General features: G+C 42.8%; 1 protein-coding gene and 1 non-coding gene across 3 annotated transcripts in view; one reads left to right on the top strand and one right to left on the bottom strand.

Annotated features, from left to right (window-relative positions):
• GRAMD2B (GRAM domain containing 2B) overlaps positions 1–19,966 on the bottom strand; it is a 125,209-nt gene that overhangs the window by 6,932 nt on the left and 98,311 nt on the right. For both annotated transcript variants that reach the window (XM_042934041.1, XM_042934044.1), the window contains exons 3-12: positions 17,724–17,835; positions 14,836–14,902; positions 13,799–13,902; positions 8,472–8,567; positions 6,022–6,093; positions 5,842–5,922; positions 3,102–3,213; positions 2,005–2,127; positions 1,050–1,137; positions 34–138 (exon numbers count right to left, since the gene is read on the bottom strand). In XM_042934041.1, the coding sequence (XP_042789975.1) occupies positions 34–138; positions 1,050–1,137; positions 2,005–2,127; positions 3,102–3,213; positions 5,842–5,922; positions 6,022–6,093; positions 8,472–8,567; positions 13,799–13,902; positions 14,836–14,902; positions 17,724–17,835 (960 nt within the window). The remainder of the gene's footprint in view (positions 1–33; positions 139–1,049; positions 1,138–2,004; positions 2,128–3,101; positions 3,214–5,841; positions 5,923–6,021; positions 6,094–8,471; positions 8,568–13,798; positions 13,903–14,835; positions 14,903–17,723; positions 17,836–19,966) is intronic.
• LOC122202531 lies at positions 9,557–9,661 on the top strand. The gene has a single exon (XR_006194717.1). It is a non-coding gene; the product is annotated as a U6 spliceosomal RNA (small nuclear RNA).

Raw genomic sequence — 19,966 nt, 5'->3', positions numbered from 1 at the left:
AGCAGATGATAGCACCAGAGGGAATTGTCTTACTCATTATGATGAATGTCCACAGTGGAGGTTAGTGACCCCAGCCTCTCCTCCAGAGTATTAATTCTGTATCTCATGTAGAAGGTCGAGATGATTAGTGCACAGACACTGGAAAGGGATCAAAGAGAAATTCTCAATAGGTTAATGAACTGATGTCCATAAAACAATCAACTCAGAGCCAGTGTTGGACATTTGAGGCAAGATATTCTCCAAAATGAACTTGCCCAAGAGACTTGAAAAGGGTCTTTTTTTCCAACAGGCTGATGCTGGTCAGAAAACTTGAGAGCTAGAAAGAGATTTAAAATTCTCTGGCCCAGCTTCCTCAATTGACAAACAATGGCCATCCTACTAGGATCTCTCAAGGCCATGCCCAAGGTGGATTACCAAGCCCATGGTCCTACTCCCAGTGCTGTGGCCCTCACCAGAAGGGCCTGGCAATGAGTGTCTAGTCTTGTTATCTGGTGACTCATAAATTCCCTTCTTTATCTGGAAACCAAACTGGGCACATCCTCCTTGGTTGTCAAGAACAGCCTAGAACTAGGTCAGGCTATTTTCAGAAAAACAACTGATTACAAACTGGAAGCTGAGGGGGAATTTTTAAAAGTCAATGCCTGAGTTTTCGTTGAAGGGGATGATGGTATTTTAAAGCTGTTTTGGCTTCTATCCAGAGGACACGGGATAGATGGGAAAATAAACACTAAAGCCAACGATGCTTCATAATTCACAGAACAATTTTCTAACAAATGGCATCCACTCAGAATTTAGTTCTCTGCTGGATCTGGCACATTTTGGTTTTCCTTCCTCCCTTCTATTTATTGAAATAAGGAGATGAATATGAAAATGTAACCTAAGCCTAAGGGGGGAAAATGTTGGAAGAAGACACAAAAATTGTCAAAGAAAAGCTCTGGATCACATTAGAGACAACTGAGATTTATAAAGGTTCTTGCAACCATGAAATTATTTTTTTTAGAGAGCGGAATCATTTTCTTAAGTCATTCCTAATAAATTCATCTACTTACACGATTGCGTAAAAAATAAGAATGTGGTGGAGAGTCGTACATGTCTGAGGCTTTACTTTGTGTAAGATTCCAATGGTTTCTGACTGACCTGTTGGGAAGAAAAAAAAGGGAACAGTTTTAAAACTGCAACACACCTCCTTCATCCAGCAAAATCCCTATGGGGAAGGGATAGTTGAAAGAGATAATTATTCCTGGGTAACAGAAATAGGAGAAAACATGAAGTAAAGCCTTCCAGGTATCTTTTGAATTTTTTTTTAATTTTTATTTTTTTAAATGCTTACTTTTGAGAGAGAGAGAGAGACAGACAGACACGAGCGGGGGAGGGGCAGAGAGAGAGAGTGGGGACAGAGGATCCCAATTAGGTTCCATGCTGACAACACAGAGCCGGATGTGGGGCTCACATTCACCAACCGTGAGATCATGACCTGAGCCAGAGTCGAATGCTTAACCGACTGAGCCACCCAGGGGCCCCTTTCCAGGTGTCCTTTTAACCAGTAGTTCTAACTCCTTCCAACTCGTTTCATCCAGTATATACTTACTGAGAGCCTTCTCTGTGTCAAGCACTACACTGGAGTGAATGGCAAACAAAACAGACACCGTCCTTGCCCTCATACCAGTATAATTGGTAACCAGTTAGGAGAATAATTAGTAAATAAAAAATAATCCAGTAATCTGAGTTTTACCAGCCATTTTGGAATCATAATCTCCAAGTATTCACAATAACAAAGGGACCTCCATGAAGGCCATTTACCTTTGTATCCTCCATAGTAAGACACAGAACTGGGTACTGTTTGTTGAGTGAATAAATGAATTAATATGCAAAGGAAATAGATGTTCAGTAGGAAGGGGAGGAGGGAATATGAAAGGCAGTCGTAAAGTGAAATATGAGGGCCCTTTAAAAGTTCCAGGTAGATGTCTGTCACTATCCCATTTACCCAAGACATTGACTCCTTACCATGTGTAGGGAGACTCTTGGCTTTTCCTTCAGGCACTCTATTCACATGGGCATCTGCCCGAGTTGGTTTTGTTTCTCCCTTGGAGACATTCAGAACTGTCTGGGATTCTGTCACATGGAAATCTATCAAACCAAAATGGAGCTGGCTGAGTTTTCTTCCCAATGCATTTAAAAAACACAGGAGCAACCACAAAGCAAATCAGTCTCACAACATGTGGAATGGCCAAGAATATAAATTGATCTTCTCACAAGTTGGTTCAGTGGTTAGGTATTGAAATCCAATACTTAAGCAAGTAAGAAAATGATATAAAGACAGTCTGTCCTTAGCCCAGTGACTCATGGGGACCATTCAGCTCTAACAGTGAATAGTATTACTGAGATAAGAAAACATTCTATGTTTTTCTCTTTCAACCACCCTCATATTATGTCGATTTAAGAGATATTTATTGGGGTGCCTGGGTGGCTCAGTTGGCTGAGCGTCCGACTTCAGCTCAGGTAATGCTCTCACACTCTTTGAGTTCGAGCCCCACGTCGGGCTCTGTGCTGACAGCTCAGAGCCTGGAGCCTGCTTCAGATTCTGTGTCTCCCCCTCTCTCTGCCCGTCCCCTGCTCATGCTCTGTTTCTGTCTCAAAAATAAATTAAAAAAAAAAACAAAAAAAAAATTAAAAAAAGAGACATTTATTGTGTATAAAGAGAAATGGATTTTTACCATGTAGACCATTCTTTTCCCCTAAAACTTTCGGACTACCCTTTCTCCAAAGTCCCTTGTCATTTTTTTTTTTTTTTCTAAAAGTTTATTTATTTTTGAGAGGAAGGGCAGAGAGGGAAAGAATCTGAAGCAGGCTCCGCCCTGATAGCTCAGAGCCTGACGTAGGGCTCAAACCCACGAACCATGAGATCATGACCTGGGCCTAAATCAAGAGTTGGTCACTTAACTGACTGAGCCACCCAGGCACACCTTTCTCCATTGTTAATTAGTCCCTTCTTAATTGGTGATTAATTGACAAGGTGTTGATTTCTGTTGGTTTTGTCTTTGTTTTTAAGGGGTGACATGAGGATGTTTTGTGGAGCATGACATTTTAGATATTTCTCGGACCTCGAGAGTTCTCGGATTCAGGAGTCTGGGAACCAGAACTGCTGTATCCTTCCATGTCTTGCCTTCTTTGTCGAACTACTCCATCCAGATCTGAGAATTCATCGTTGAAATCCTGAAGGGAAACAAGGCAGTGTACAAAATCCAATTCCCCTCATTACACAGGTAGGCCTCTGGAACCCCCAAGCCTTTCCACTTAGGCCTAACCTATAAAATACTGAAAAGAAGGGAAGATTACCCCATACCACTGGGATTTCCCCCAATAGGGCAGAGGATCTGGTTACTGAAACACATTTTTTCTGGGGAGTTAGAATCCTGTCAACAGTGGCCAACTTGTTTCAAACAACAAATGTCTAGGGGGAAAAAAAAAAAGAGCTGAACTAATGATTGAAAAGCTTCCAGGATAAAACTGGAGAAGTCTCTTTAGCATGTTGTAATGAGAAAAAGTGATTGACATGGACATATATACGAGAAAAAATAAGATGTCAAGTTTTCTAAAATACATGTGTTAAATGCAAAGGTACTCGTTAAAACACAGTTTAAAAAAGGTATGGAAAACAAAATGGAAAAGGGCTTTAACAAGTTACACACTGAAAGGAAAGGTTTGGCTATTTTTCTTCCCTCTCTGACTCCCTTAAAACCCAGTCAGTGCTATTACTGTTGAATTCCAGAGGAATGATGGAGGGGTAAGGAGTAGGGAAAAAGCAGGGATGTTTTAGTTTGTATTTCATTTTCCCCCACAAGTGCTTCAGAACTGGAGTCACAACAGGTGTCACTAAAATGTCCTGGGGAAGGTCCTGTTAGGCTGAGCTTTTCACGATTTAGGTCGCTGCCAAACGAAGAGACTTATCTGGTAAGCAAATGACCACGCTTTCAGCTGATACTAGCTATCTTTTGATCGTTTCAATAACTCATTTCCATTTCAGGCACGAATTTCTAGGAGACAGAAAGTTGAAAAATTCAAGTCTCTTGGGTGTAACAATTAGTAATTGAATGCCTATCATCTATCAGACAGTAGGCTCAGCTCCTTGCATAGATGACTGCACTCGATCTGCACAGCCACATCGTGAGGTTGGCATTTTACTGGATGAAGAAACTGAGCCACAGCAGTTCAAGAGCTTGTCTGATGGCATAACTCAGCTGGGTGGAGCCCAGATTTGAAACCAACTTTGTTGGTTCCAAATCATATTGTGTTTCATTTTCTTTTGTCTTGCTCTCCCCTACTTTCTTTCAAGGTGTGTTTTTTTTTTAAACTGAGATACAATTCATGTAATATAAAAACATCATTGAAAGCATACAATTTAGTGGTGTTTAGCACAATCACAATGTCATGCCGCCATCACCTCTGTCTTATTTCAGAACATTTCCATCACCCCCAAAGTGAAACCCTTTACCTATTAGCAGTCACCCTAATTTCTCTGTCTTCCCCCATCCCTTGGCAACCACTAATCCACTTTCTCTCCCTATCAATTTGTCATGTAAATGGAACCATCTAGTATGTGGCCTTTTGTGTCTGGCTTCTTTGACTTAGCATCATGTTTTCGAAGTTCCTCCATGTCGTATCTATAGTTCTCCTTCCTTTTCAGGGTCAAATAATATTCTCTTGTATGGACATATGACATTTGACTTATGCATTCAGAAGACGATGGACATCAGGATTGTTTCTATTTTTTGGCTATTATGAACAAAGCAGCTGTGAACATTGTTATACAACTTTTTATGTGGACAGGTTTGCAATCCCTGGACTTTTTCACAGCTCTTAAAAAAAAAGATTTGTAGATGTTAAAACCATGGGCTCATACCATTACACCAAAGGTATTTCAACATGTAACAGTGATTTGTTTGGGAATAATGACTTGAATAAATACGGCTAGAACTCGCTTGAGCCAACATGATGCCACCATAGGTAGAAAACGTGTACAAATGGGGGAGAGCTACTTTCCACTGGAGATTTACTGTACTGTCAACGGAATCTGAAGGAATCAAAAAATCTCTTGGTCACTATAGAGTGCTTCTTTTATAATTATTTCTGGATGTTCCTCATCTTTTCTACTAAGCTAGAAAGTCTTGGAAGGCAAGAACTAGTTTTGGGTTTTCTTGGTGTCCTTATAGCCTTACACTAGCACAGTGCCTTGAACAGAGAAGACAATCAGTGATTTGTGGGGATGGACCATGCCCCTCCCCCAACTATTGGTGAATCCCTCTAAAACAACACTGACAAGCAAACGGAGCAAGATTTTAGGATCACCTCCACGGACCACCCACTTGCCCAGACAGCCACTGTCCTGTGTCTTTAAAAAAATTTTTTTTATACTTTATTTTTGACAGAGAGAGAGAGACAGAGCACAAGTGTGGGAGGGACAGAGAGAGAGAGAGAGAGAGAAGGGAGACACAGAATCCGAAGGAGGCTCCAGGCTCTGAGCTGTCAGCACAGAGCTCCCCGTGGGGCTCGAACTCACAAACCGTGAGATCATGACCTGAGCCCAAGTTGGATGCTTAACCGAGTGAGCCACCGCAGGGGCCCCTATACTGCTTCTTTTCTTTGGTAGGACAGCTCTTTGATTACTTGGAAAAAGTTGATGGCCTTCTATGGCCCCCCACTGTTATTGAGGACAGAAACACCCTGTGTCTTCAATTTTACCTCAGATATTAAGGTCCCCTGGTCATGGTGTCAGGAGAAGTGTAACTGTGGGACACATCATCCCCTTTCTTTCGCACTGAGCTAGTTATGTAGGCAACTCACCAGAGGCAGAGATGAAGGGCGGTCTGCCCGGAAACTGTTCTCAAGAGAAGACGGGTTGGGACTGTTCCCAACACTTGTATTCTGAAATTAGTGAAACAAAAAGGAAAACCAGATCAACTACAAAACCACGGGAAATCCAGGAGAGAGACAGCAGGTGAGGCTCGGGGATGTTGTACTCACTTCTAAGTGTCCACACACAGATTTTAGTAGTTTGTAAGTGGAATCTCTGGAGAGTAAGGAGACAAATATGTACTGCAAAACAAAACAGAGTGATTACGGAACAGATACTGCCTGACCAGAAGTCAGAGTTCAGAGTGCAGAACTTTATCTGTATACATGTTTTCTTCTCTTTTCCTCTGGTCTACAATCTCATTCACCTCTATCAGTTTTTATTCTGTTCCTGGAATAAACAAAATCTACTCCCCCACAACAGCAACAAAACCTTCAAGCCCCCTTTAAGTAATAAAGAAATGCTGAATGATATGAAGGCTCCAATACCCTGACACTGATGTCCCCAACAGGCAGGCAAGACCTGGGCACTAAGAAAAAAAAAAAAAAGGCTAGTGATATTTGCCAGATCCTCTTTAAAACTTGTTCCCCACTGCCTACCCCTTTTCTTTTAAGGTATTTAACAATTCCCAAGGGTCTGCTTTCTCTGTTCTGACCTAGATTTCCACTAAAAATTTCCCAGAGGCTCTCACAGGCTTGTTCTTTTTCAAGCCACTTCCAGATTCTTCCTTGTACAAATATGGAGATTTTTCTAGTGGATGCTTACACACAAGCGATGGGAAAGAAGTGAAATCAGATTAGACAAGTAATTTGGAGACAAATGACATAAGGAAAAGTAATTTTACTCAGCGGTACATTGAAGAAAATACTAAAACTCCCTCTTTCTCCACCTAGTAGAGTCACAAAATCTTTTCACATCCCCTTTTCAGAAGTCTGTGATTATCCCTTTCACTCATCAAGGAGAGCACTCGATATGCTTTTTTTTTTAAATTTCTTTTTTCAATGTTTACTTATTATTGAGAGACAGAGAGACACAGATCATGGGCAGGGAGGGGCAGGGATGGGGGAGACAAAGAATCCAAAGCAGGCTCCAGGCTCAGGGCTGTCAGCACAGAGTCCGATGTGGGGCTTGAACTCAAACTGCGAAATCATGACCTAAGCCGAAGTCGGACGCTTAACCGACTGAGCCACCCAGGTGCCCCTCCATATGCTTTCCAAGCAAGCATGTATTCCAAAGTAGTTAATACTATGGGTTCTGCATTAGACCTACTTGCAGAGTCTGGCTCTGACACTCAGGAAGTAGGTGACATTGGGCTAACAGCCCCACCACTCTTGGCTTCAGTTTTCTTTTTTTAATTAAAAAAATTAAAAAAAATTTTTTTATTTTGGCAGAGAAGGGGCAGAGGGATAGGGAAAGAGAGAATTCCAAGCAGAGTTCATGTGGTCAGCGCAGAGCCTGAGGCAGGTCTCCATCCAGTGACCCTGGGATCATGACCTGAGCTGAAATCAAGAGTTGGATGCCCAACTGACTGAGCCACCCAGGTGCCACTTGACTTCAGTTTTCTTGACACCTACCCCTAATAGGTAGCAGTGTGGAACAAATGGGAAAACAGAAGGAAAGTGTTTAGCATATGCGTGGCGAGAAGTACATGCTTATTAGCCATTAATGTTAACATTTTTTTCCAAAATATTAATATATTTCCTACCACGTCAGAATAGCCTCTTATATCTTTCCTTCACTCTGCTTCCCTCTTCAATTTATCCAGTTTTGTTGGAAATGGAATGTAGCTTTTATGCTTTCATAGAAATATTCAGTAAAATATTAAAACAATTAATTTCAAGGGGTGCCTGGGTGGCCCAGTCAGTTAAGCGTCCGACTTGGGCTCAGGTCATGGTCTCATAGTTTGTGGGTTCGAGCCCCGCGTCAGGCTTTGTGCTGACAGTTCGGAGCCTGGAGCCTGCTTCGGATTGTGTGTCTCCCTCTCTCTCTGCCCCTCCCCTGCTCATACTCTGTGTCTCTGAAAAATAAACATTAAAACAGTAATTTCCAGTGACAAATGAGTAACCATAGAATTCTACTCCCTCTATCTGGCCAAGGTGAAATCAACACCACTCTACATGTAGGTATTTCTGGTTGCACACGTTTGGGGCAGCCCAGCAGTACTGAGCAGCTCTAGAATTTCTATACAGAAGAACACAAGACTTAAAGCAACCTGGAAGCAAAGTGGGCCTAGGAACTGGTCCTGAAGCCACATGTGTACAGCAAGAACCAAGTTTATGTATTTGGGATGGTTCTGGAGAAATACCAAGGGAGAGTGTGGGGGGGCTCTTCAATATCACCCTGCCTCACCCCATCAACAGTGGGGTGGTGGTGGCTGTTTCAAATATTAAATATTGGAGAAAGTGAATATATCAGTTTAGCCTGTTCTAAGAGATATTAGGGAAAGGGAAGCTGGGAAATAATTTTTTTTTTTTTTTTGACCTTGATCAAGCAAGTCTAATGAAGTCAGCAGAAAATTCAAAATTGTCAACAAGTGTATGAGAATAAAGTTCCTTGTGAGGGGAAGCAACACTACAGAAATAGGACAAAGGAAAGGCACCTTGCTCTGAGGCGTACTCACCCGGTCTGTGACTGTCGCTATAATCAGGGCATTTGGCACCAGAAGGGCAGTTTTGGTTTTCTTTATTAGGGTGACGGAGAAAGCCGGAATAGAGATCTGAAACAGGGTCAGTGAGTTAATACGGGTTCAGGCTTCATAGGACAGGACTTCAAATCGTCATATTCAAGGGAAAATTTTTTTAAAGTTTAACTAAGAAATCAAAACCAGCCGTAAGCTCTCCAGCCTCCAAGAAGAAAAACCAGTCTCCTCAAAGTTCTGTTTACACAGCCAGAGGGCAAATGGACATCATCAATTCTACTTCAGGGCTTGGTGGGAAACCTTCATCTTGAAACAAGGGAATGAATGCAAAGAAGCACAGTCATTTTAAAGACAGGAGCAAGGCTCTAAAGCAGTTATGTGGACATCCACTTGGGGTTAATCTCCGCATACACTGCTCTCCTACATCCTGAGGCACATGCGGGTAGGGAAAACACTGAATAGCACGGGTAGACACAAAGTCTGGGACGTGAATTCTCAGCTCAGTTCTGAAAAAAGAAAACCTTGTTTTAAATGAAACTGGAGGCCAGAAAGGGGAGCTCTTGTGCCCCCACCTCTGGCCCTCAGTTGCAGACTCCAACAGGAAGAAGCCCCCCCTTTACTACTCACACCAGCTGGAAGAATTTCTCCTTGCCCAACAACAAGCTCAGCCAATAAGAAAATACATCTGATCCCGTGAGAAGCCCTGAATTCTCACTTCCCTCCAATGGGCTTGTGTTCAGAGCAACCCTTCCCAACTTCCTCCTTTTCTCTGTAATTTAACTTTCCCTCCTTTGATCTCCAGACTTGCCTATGATTTGCCATAGCCTGCATGTCTCAAAGTGCTATTCCTGAATAAACCCATTTTGCTGATAAAACAACTGGCTGTTTTACTTTTAAGGTCCACGCTATGTGACCTACTCAACCTTAAAAGCTACCCTTTCTAAGCCTCAGTCTCCTGATGTGTAAAATGGAGATAATCTTACCTTTCCCCAGGATTTTCTGTTGATTAAATGAGGTAATATATGGAAAATGCCTAGCCTTCATTAAGAAAGTCACTCATTGTACTCGCTTAGGAACCCTGTGCATAGACTAAAATTACAACGATACAGAGAAGATTAGCATGGCCCCTGCACATGGATGATGTGCAAATTCATGAAGTGGTCCATATTAAAAAAAAAAAAAGTCAGTAATTTCCTTATTTGTCTCCTAAAAAAAGATTGGGTAAAATAAAAGAACTCTAACTTCTTTTCTGGTGCAAAGAATAGAGAATTAAAACAATGACAAATGAAGCAGCTATCATTTATTCCTTCCTAGTCACCAAATGAGAATGTCATCTAATTATGACAGTCCTGGGAAGGAGTTAATCTTTTTAAAAAAATGTTTTTAGGTTTATTTTTATTTTTGAAAGAGAGCGAGAGAGCAAGCAGGGGAGGGACAGAGAGGGGGACAGAGCATCTGAAGCAGCGAGTCCGATGTGGGGCTCGAACTCACCAACTGTGAGATCATGACCTGAGCTGAAATCAAGAGTCAGATGCGTAATCAACTGAGCTACCCAGGGACCCCAGGAAGGAGATATTCTAAGACATAAGGAAATGTGTTTCAAGAGGTATGTGACTTGCCCAAGGTCATAAATATAACAGGTTACAAAGATGAACCAATCTGTTCCAAGATGTGCGTTGTTTTTCATACAATGTACTACATGCATGGACCAGATACTCTAAAGACCAGATATTCCTGATACTTTTATGTTATATCCCTCCAACCCACTTTGGATTCACAGAGAAATGGATAATATCCCTTTGATCCTGGAAAACAGAGTAACACACATCCATGGCAAAATGACCTGACTCCCTCCATGGGTACACACACTCACACGTACATTTTGTAAAAATGCTTTGCATATTCTAAAAGAGAACAAGGTCAGTGGGGGGAGAGGAGGGCCTTAGGTTAGTACTGCCAACTTGAAGGAAGAAAAAAGAGCTTTTAATTCTGAATACTTACATTCCCATATTTAGGCTTATGAGATGGAAATGTTCTATTCCTCAAAGTTCCAGATAGGAAGACTATGGAAGAAGGAGAGGCTAATCTTTTTTAAGTTTATTTATTTATTTTGAGAGAGAGAAACAGAGAGAGAAAGAGAGAGAGGCAGAGAGAATCCCAAGCAGGCTCCACACAGCGCAGAGCCCAATGCGGGGCTCAAGCTCACAAATTGTGAGATGATGACCTGAGCCCAAATCAAGAGTTGGATGCTTAACTGACTGAGCCACCCGGGGGACCCCGAGGGGCTAATCTTAATGAGACATTTGCTAACAAGTATTTTGTTAAAGAACTCTACCCTCTAAAATTCTGAAGAATGAGATGACTCCTAAGTTTTAAGTTGGGATACCAAGATGGATGAGGATATAAAAGTGAATCTAATTTTGTTTCTGAGCAGTGACACAAACACACAGAAACTAGGGGCTATAAATTTGGGTATCTTCATAACCTAGGGCATGGAACACCTTTAACAAGGAGTTTTCAACCAACAGTTTCTTAAGTATAAAATGACAGCTAGATCACATTTGAGAAATAAAGCATCAATCACTTTTCCGTTTGGGCCTAGATGGAATCTTATACGTGCATCTAATGTTACCAGCATCTGAAAATACTGCCAGAATGATCAAAAGGTCCTGATTACATTTATTAATATTTTTCCAGGGGAGGGTGCCTAGAAAATGTCTCTTCCTAGAGTGCACTGTTTGGTTGACTTTAGTTCATATTGGAAGGTGTTGGACCCAGTAAGGAAAGTCTGCCCCAGATCTGAGGACCCAATCTCCCTGACACCATCCTCAGAGGGGAAGAAACGTACAAATCACTCTCATGGTTCGTATTTCCCACCTCCTGGTAGTTTCCAGTCTCTTGTCTCTTAGAGTAGCTGTAGCACATCCAAAAGACCCACTACCTGGTGTTGTCCCTATCACTCTTTTTGTCATGAGGGCATATCCTTAGCCAGTATCAGGGCGACACGACCATCCAGCCAAATTAGGACTTCGTAAAAATAAGCTTAACTCTCCAGGGTGGTGGCAGCCCCAAGAGTCTGAAAGATGGCACATCGCTTCATGTTCAAGGCATGTGTTTCCACAACTGTGACAACAACAATGTACAGCCAGCCATTTACATTTGGTCACATGCCTTCCCAAATAGCATCCCCAAAATAACTCGGGGAACTGCTGTCCCCATTCCATTTGTCTGGACAGTGTGCCTCAGGGAAACTGAGTCATTTAAATGGCACCACTCAGCTAAGAGGCAGAACTGGTCCTCCTCCCACAGGACCTCTGCCTGACACGATTTTTTTTTTAAATGTGTATTTATTTATTTTGAGAGAGAGAGAGTATGTGAGCAGGGGAGGGGCAGAGAGAGAGGGAGAGAGAGAATCCCAAGCAGGCTCTATGTTGTCAGCACAGAGCCCAGCGCGGGGTTTGAACTCACGAACTGTGAGATCATGACCTAAGCCAAAATCAAGAGTCAGACACTTAACTGACTGAGCCACCTAGGTGCCCCTGACAGGATGCTTTTGATAAAAAAAAAAAAAAAAAAAAAAAAGTCTTAGGAGCAGAACAGAGAGACAGTACAAGCAGGCCTTTCATGCCAAACTACCCAGAAATGGCCCTAGTATTGAATGTATTGTCCATTTAAGCCCTTATGGGGGTCCTCTGAGGCAGGCAGTATATGTGCCTTCTGGTGCAGAGGAGGAAGCTGAGGCCTAGGGAGGCTAACTCATTAGGTCACAATCACACGCCAAGGGAGACGTGTAGCCAGGACTTGAACTCATTCATGGTTTGTGAGTTCGAGCGCTGCATTGGGCTCTGTGCTGACAGTGCAGAGCCTGATTGGGATTCTCTCTCTGCCCCTCCCCTGCTCCCCTGCTCATGTGCACTCTCTCCCTCTCAAAATAAATAAGTAAACTTAAAAAACAAACAAGAATTCCCCCATCCCTTCCATCCTTTAACAAAGACTAAGTCTTTGTTCACGAATGTCTCTGGACGCGCTGCTTTCATCAGAGATGTTGGCTCTGTCTGAATTCCTGAGAATTAGCCTATCACGCTGAACAGGAGGTCACTGCTACCCAATCCCTTCCCTACTCCATGAACAAGTTCTTATAAATGAGAAATCTAGAAATACAGTGGAGCACTGCTTAATCGTGCTTTGTGTGATACTGATTCGGGTAACAGTGTTTACCAAAGTATGTGTATCTAAACACGACTCTTTATGATTTGGGAACAACATTAAAATAACACATCTGACCTGAAGAGTGGTGTGCTAGTCTGTTGACCCAACACCAGCAAAATGGAGAATTTCCATTGTATTTGTGATGTGGTCATTGTCTAAAAGCCTGACAGGCGCTTTAGGGAGACTATTTAAATAAAACCTATCTACCACTCACAACAAAAGGTTTTCAGTCAGCGACTTCATGGATATAAAAGCTGCTTATTTACAATCATGAATCAGAATGGTTCAAAACTCATTAGGTCACACGACCCTAAGAAGGTGTTTCTCTGACTCCTCGCTGTGGTGGCCTGAATGGCGTGACATCGCCGGTCAAAGGGAAAGAATGTCAGTGGGATGGAATTATCTTTTTCCTTCTTATGACACAGTCCCAAGGTCTTTGCTTAGAAGCGCATTGGGAAAACTGCCAGTTCCTTCAAGCTACCCTCCTTAACAGCTCACGTGTCTTGGGCCTGTCCTCCCCTACATCTTTTTTATGAGAAGGACAAGTTGTCAGTTGTGGTCCACTGGGGATGGTGGGTGTTTGACTCTCCCAGACCAGGCCGTAAATGTTTCAGTTCCTGCTCACGTGGTGCTGGTGATGCTACAAACTGAGCTCTAATCACTAGCTTATTGATAGGCTTGTTTTTCTACGTGTCTCTGACTGGTAACTGATATGTACACAGTGCAAAAATCATTATTTATTTAAAAAAAGGTCTTGGGTGTAATATATGCCTTTGAAACAAATTATGGCACACTCTCCAAATGAATAGCTGTAAGAGGTCTCTGGTGACATCTGGGTAAAAAGGAGTTAGCATAGGGTTGTGGGAGAGATATATGTATATAGAGAAATACATCGAGAGTGGTCTTTAGGGGAAAAGGGAACTTAGTGTCATTTAATGGCATTTAGAACCTGTAATATTAGGAACAACGATAAAGGAAATAAACATATAAGGGTATGATAACAATACAAATATTTATAAACACTGTTACATTGAAAATGACTGATATTCACAATATATAATGAAGTGCATAGCTTTGTTTTAAAAAAAACTTATACTAACCTTAGTGTCTTTTCCGAACACCTTGGAATGAAAACAAATCCAGTTTTCTGATACGAAGAGCTTCCCCTGGTATAATATCTCTTTCTGTAGAGCACACGTAAAACCTGGGAAAATACATACAGGTATAAGAGCATTTAGAGTTTCCAGGTAAAATAAAAATTGCGTATGTATGTTGGGGACTCAGGACTGGCAGAGGCAATACACTCGTACTCAAAAGATCTGTCACTTCGTTGTCAGTCATCTTTAGTGGAATAAAGATATGGGGAAGAGGGTTTGTGTTTTAATCCAAAGCCTTACACACATGAGTACAACAATGAAAATGGCAAGACAAGGCTATCACCGCAAATAAGAGTTCAAGAATGGAGTTTCAAGATGTCCTCTACTTAGGAAGGTACGTCAGCCTGTGCTAATGTTGGCAGTCCTGCCCCTCCTTCCCTGGGACTGTCACTAATGACTCCTTTTGAAGTGGATGATCTCACTGCGGGAAGCGCATGTGACCCACATGTTTGGCCATCATGAGAGGCATCCTGCCTCAACATCTGTATCCTGGAAGCTAGAATGGAACCTTGGTCTTAATGGACCTAAGAGGAGCTGAGTAGGTCCTAACTGGCGTGCTGGATAAGATGCTCCGGTGTGATAATCACGCCCAGTACAGCTCAGGGACGGACACGTGTCTGCACATGAGAATCTGTGTTTCCTTTCTGCCTTCTTCTAGTGGCCTCTCTTCCTCCAGCCTTGCTATCTGAAATCTCAGGACAGCCCAAATGCAGTGCACTGCAGCAGTGAATACAGAAGGTGAGGAGATCATTCCGGAATCATCTTGGAGGGTTCCCTGTCATGTGGAGGGATTCAGTTTCCCATTCTACTCTCTCGTCTTTCAAGATGCTTGATGAAAGCTGAATGAAGCTGCTATCACTGTTACATCATAACTTTCGAACCCACGTTCCCCTTGGTGATTCTGTTCCCAGACGGAGCCCGCTTTCTCTCCCCCAGCCAACTAGCGTATCTTCAAAACAGTCAAACAGGTCAGAACTTACTCTGCCTCAATGGTTCTTCAGTTGGGACATCAAGAAACAGCTTGTGGAAGTGCATGTTTGCCTTATACTACAAGGAGAACACAACACAGGCGTCACCGCTGGCATTTCTTGGCATAACATCACCAATTTTAACTTCAATGTAAATTACATAACAAATTTCCCCTCCCTTCACAGAGTATCTTTAGGAACTCCTTGTCTCTGATCGTACAGTCTTCGACACAACCCCTCAAAGAAGGCCGGGCACAAAGGTTTCATTTTCCAACAAGATAGTGACTTGCTGGTTGGAAAGACAAGTGAAATCATGCTGCAGCCTTGTGCCAAGGTGGCTGGCCAAGGACGTTCCTAATAAATGACACGAAGGGATCTCACCAGGGAAGGTAGTAGATCCTAGGCCACTAAAGATCCAAGTACTCTAGGAGGACAGCAGTGGTTAAGAGCTCAGATAAACCTAGCTCAAGTCTTGGCTACATGTCCCCTTTGGTGTGTGACTGTGACCTAGTGAGTTAGCTTTGCTGGGCCTCAGCTTCCTCCTCTGTGCCAGAAGGCACATATACTACCTGTCTCAGAGGACCGCCATAAAGCTTAAACGGACAATACATCCAAAAGACCCACTACCTGGTGTTGTCCCTATCACTCTTTCTGTCGTGAGGGCATATCCTTAGCCAGTGTCAGGGCGACACGACCATCAAGCCAAATTAGGACTTCGTAAAAATAAGCTTAACTCTCCAGGGCGGTGGCAGCCCCAAGAGTCTGAAAGATGGCACATCGCTTCATGTTCAAGGCATGTGTTTCCACAACTGCGACAACAACAATGTACAGCCAGCCATTTACATTTGGTCACATGCCTTCCCAAATAGCATCCCCAAAATAACCCGGGGAATTGGTGTCCCCATTCCATTCATCTGGACAGTGTGCCTCAGGGAAACTGAGTCATTTAAATGGCACCACTCAGCTAAGAGGCAGAACTGGTCCTCCTCCCACAGGACCTCTGGCTGACAGGATTTTTTTTTTTTTTAATGTGTATTTATTTATTTTGAGAGAGAGAGAGAGCATGAGCAGGGGAGGGGCAGAGACACAGGGAGAGAGAGAATCCCAAGCAGGCTCTATGTTGTCAGTACAGAGCCCAGCGCGGGGCTTGAACTCACAAATTCTGAGATCATGACCTGAGCCGAAATCAAGTCGGGCACTTAACTGACTGAGCCACTCAGGCGCTCTCTGACAGGATGCTTTTGATAAAAAAAAAAAAGTCTTATGAGCAGAACAGAGAGACAGTACAAGCAGGCCCTTCATGCCAAACCACGCAGAATTGGCCCAAGATCGCCATAAGGAAGAGCTTTAGAAAGGTCCTAGAGGCGATCGATGGAGCCCCGCAAGTCAGCTATTTTATAAACGCCTCATGTGAAGTAGGTTATCTCATGCTGCTTCCTAAAAGTACATTTTGCATCCAGAAAGTTACCCGGATTAAAGCGAGGTGTTCCAAGGAGGCTTTCCTGAGATTCTTTTTTTCTTTTTTAATGGCTACAGTGAGCATTGGTTGCATGAGTTGATTTAAAAGTAACCTGGGCCAAGGGGCGCCTGGGTGGCTCAGGTGGTTATTTGTTCGACTTCTGCTAAGGTCATTATCTCCTGGTTCTGGATTTGAGCCCTCTGTTGGGCTCTGTGCTGACAGCTCAGAGCCTGGAGCCTCCTTCGGATTCTGTGTCTCCCTCTCTTTCTGCCCCTCCCTTGCTCGTGATCTGTCTCTCTCAAAAATGAAAGCGTTTAAGAAAAATAACCTGAGCCAAAAAATCCAAAAAACAACCTGGAACATGAAGTCTTCACAAATGTGAATGTAATAAACGGAAGAAAAAAAAAAAAAGGCAGTGGAAATGATGTACATTAAAAGGGACAGATAGGGGCGCCTGGGTGGCTCGGTCAGTTGGGCTCAGGTCACAATCTCACGGTCCGTGAGTTTGAGCCCCGCGTCAGGCTCTGTGCTGACAGCTTGGAGCCTGGAGCCTGCTTCAGATTCTGTGTCTCCCTCTCTCTCTTCCTCTCCCCTGCTCATGCTCTGTCTCTGTCTCAAAAATAAATAAAAACATTAAAAAATTAAAAAAAAAAAAGGGACAGATAAATCCATTATTTGGCTCCTGACTGGATTCGTTTGGGGGGGGGGGGCAAAAAACATTTATGCAGGCATTGACTACTGGAAGATTGTGGAATTCTGAAATGGATTTTATAGGAGTAATATTTTTGTGTATTTACTATTCAGTTAAATTTCTTGTGTGTGCCAATGGGTTTTTTGTTCTCCTTCTTAGGAAACACATATTCGAGTATTTAGCGGGGGGAGCGTTAAAAAACAACCTCAAACTACTGGTCCCAGTAAGTATGCCACACTCCATGACACAGGACTGGGCTTAGTTACCTATCGGGGTGGGTTTTAGAGCGGAACTGAACTGCTTCTGGAGGAGAATCGTGACGGCCCACAGGTTTTCCTCTTCAGTGGGAAGCTGGGTTGCCTTCCATTCACACAGGTGCTGTATCACACTCTTTCATTTTGATGCAAGGACATCACAACTCTCTTAATCATTAGGCGAGCTAATTATCTTGGCTGGTTTTTAGACCAGCACATGACCACATAGGTCCCTGCTCTTGGGGCACTTGTCAGAGTTAGGGGTCACGGTATGCAACTCACCGCCACCCAGGATATACCGGAAGGTCAGTGGGGAAATATGAAACTGATTAATAGTCGGCCGAAGGATCTGCATCCTGTTCTGTGTTCCAGATTCTCTACTATCTGCCTACGAGAGTCGTGAACGGCAGGAAGATACACATTTGGGTCCTTCCTTTCCCTTGGCTCTAGGGGTCCCCCCATCCTCTGATCAGTGCAGTCCGCATTCCCAAGTTACCTGGCTGGAAGACGAAGACTTCTTCCTGTCCATCTTAGATTCATTTTTGCTTTCTGTTTTACAGTCGTTCTTATCACTTGCTAAAGAGGCACCATCAAAACTGGATTTTGACCTGAGCAAAGAGAACCCAGGGAGTCTGTAAGATGAATTGTTTAATGCTACTCATTAATCCTATTGTAATAAATCTTGATTAGCATGCCATCTCACAAGAAAACCTGACATTTGTTTTGTTTTGTTTTTCTGGACACCAGTGATCACTCCTAATACTCTAAGAACATGTACACAGCATAGTGTGTGGGAGACTGGGATGGTTTCACAGGGCCACAACCTCAATCTGCAGAAATGCAGACTTCTAGAAGGGAGAAATACAAACTGAATTGTGAAGGTAATTATACCATCTCAAAGGATTTTAAGCAGTAAAAGTACTGTAGGCAAATTATTAAACAAAACTGCAGCTATAATTCGATCAAAGAATATTTTCGTTTCAGAATTCTATTAATATTTAACATGGGTTAAATGAGTAGGGCATTGTATTAAAGGCCCAGAGGGACACAAGACGGTCTTTTTCCTTAAGAAGCCTGTGAATGCATCCAACATCTTTTTTCTAAGGCAGTACAAGACGTAGCACCCAATAATAATACATACCACAGCTATTAGGAGGAGGTATAGAGACCCTAAGTTCAAAAGGAGGTAAGAGGAGATCGACAGCACAACGTAGGTTTAATACACTGGGCCTCAGAGGATAAGCAGGAGTTGGGTATAAGGAAAAGAGAAACAAAACATCCCAGAGTGGGAAAACAGTAGAAGTGAAATCAGGATAAAAATGAAGACCACGTTGTAAAGTCAAGTTTTCCTTTGTTCTACTAAGGACAGAGGTCAGAGCTCCAGTATTTGTTTCTAAGGTGATTCTAGTCCTGGCTCTTCATTTGAGTAGGTGTGTGAATTTGCACATATCTTCAACCTGACAGACAAACAGAATCATTCTCAAGTGGAATGCATGTATGGTTTTCAGAGATGTATATACAAACAACTTTTATGATACAATTATGTATTTTTTTTTCATTATGGGGAAAAATGGCACATGAAATCCATGATCCTATAGTATGATTCCTTAGAAAGAGGCTCAGTTAAAATGAATATTTGGTTCGGGGCACCTGGGTGGCTCAGTCGGTTGAGCGTCCGACTTTGGCTCAGGTCATGATCTCACGGTCCGTGAGTTCCAGCCCCACGTCGGGCTCTGTGCTGATGGCTCAGAGCCTGGAGCCTGTTTCAGATTCTGTGTCTCCCCCTCTCTCTGAACCTCCCCCATTCATGCTCTGTCTCTCTCTGTCTCAAAAATAAATAAACGTTAAAAAAAAAATTAAAAAAAAATGAGTATTTGGTTCAAAGCAGAGTTAAGAATCTTGAGTAATTCAGGTGGTACAAGGGTGTGACTGAGAGACAGAAATGACTGCAGTTAAGACTACAGACTCTGGGTTTCTCAGCCCTGAAAAGATGGGCCAAATGATATTCCAAGCTGCTGCCAGCCACAACAGTTTGGGTCCATGATGCTCTAACCACAGGTGAAATACCTCTCATTGATTCCAGGTGTCAGATTTGGATTTAGCTACTGGCCACTGAACCTATTCGCAGATACAAATGACTTTGGAATTCTAGGGATTACTTTTTTTTTTTTTTTTTTTTGAAATTATGAGTAAACATTTGTAGTCAAAAATAAAATTATTTTTACAAATGGCAATTTACCTATTAGTATACCATCCACTAATCCGAATTAATTACCACGACTGATTCACACTAGTAAATGTTAATGGAATCATCAAGGCAACGATCAGCCCTTTTGAAGGACTGTAAGCAAATTCTGACAGGCAAGGCAGATGTACCCCTGACAAATTCAAGAGGCGCAAGCAGAAGGGGCTTGTGTGCACAGCACTGGTCTCTGGGGAAGGGGTGGAAGGGGCGCTTATTTATATGGCATTGGTATCTTTGTGTCTACTCTGTTACTCTCTCATCTCACAGGTCACTATGCGCAGGACCGGAAGTCGAGTGCAGAATGAAAATGTAGGGCCTCTTATTCAAGTATTAGGAATTTCCAGACAGGGCAGAGCATTAAATCAAGCGTGGGGCTCTTTGCAACTGCACAGATGACACACCCACACCGTTTGACAAACACGCCCTCATGATGAGTGTATTATTCTCACCCAAAGCCTGGGGGAGGCAGAGAAAAAGCCACAGTGTTTTTAAAG

Source organism: Panthera leo, chromosome A1 (genome assembly GCF_018350215.1).
Source record: "Panthera leo isolate Ple1 chromosome A1, P.leo_Ple1_pat1.1, whole genome shotgun sequence".
Lineage (NCBI taxonomy): Eukaryota > Metazoa > Chordata > Mammalia > Carnivora > Felidae > Panthera > Panthera leo.
This window is presented reverse-complemented; position numbering and strand designations above follow the sequence as displayed.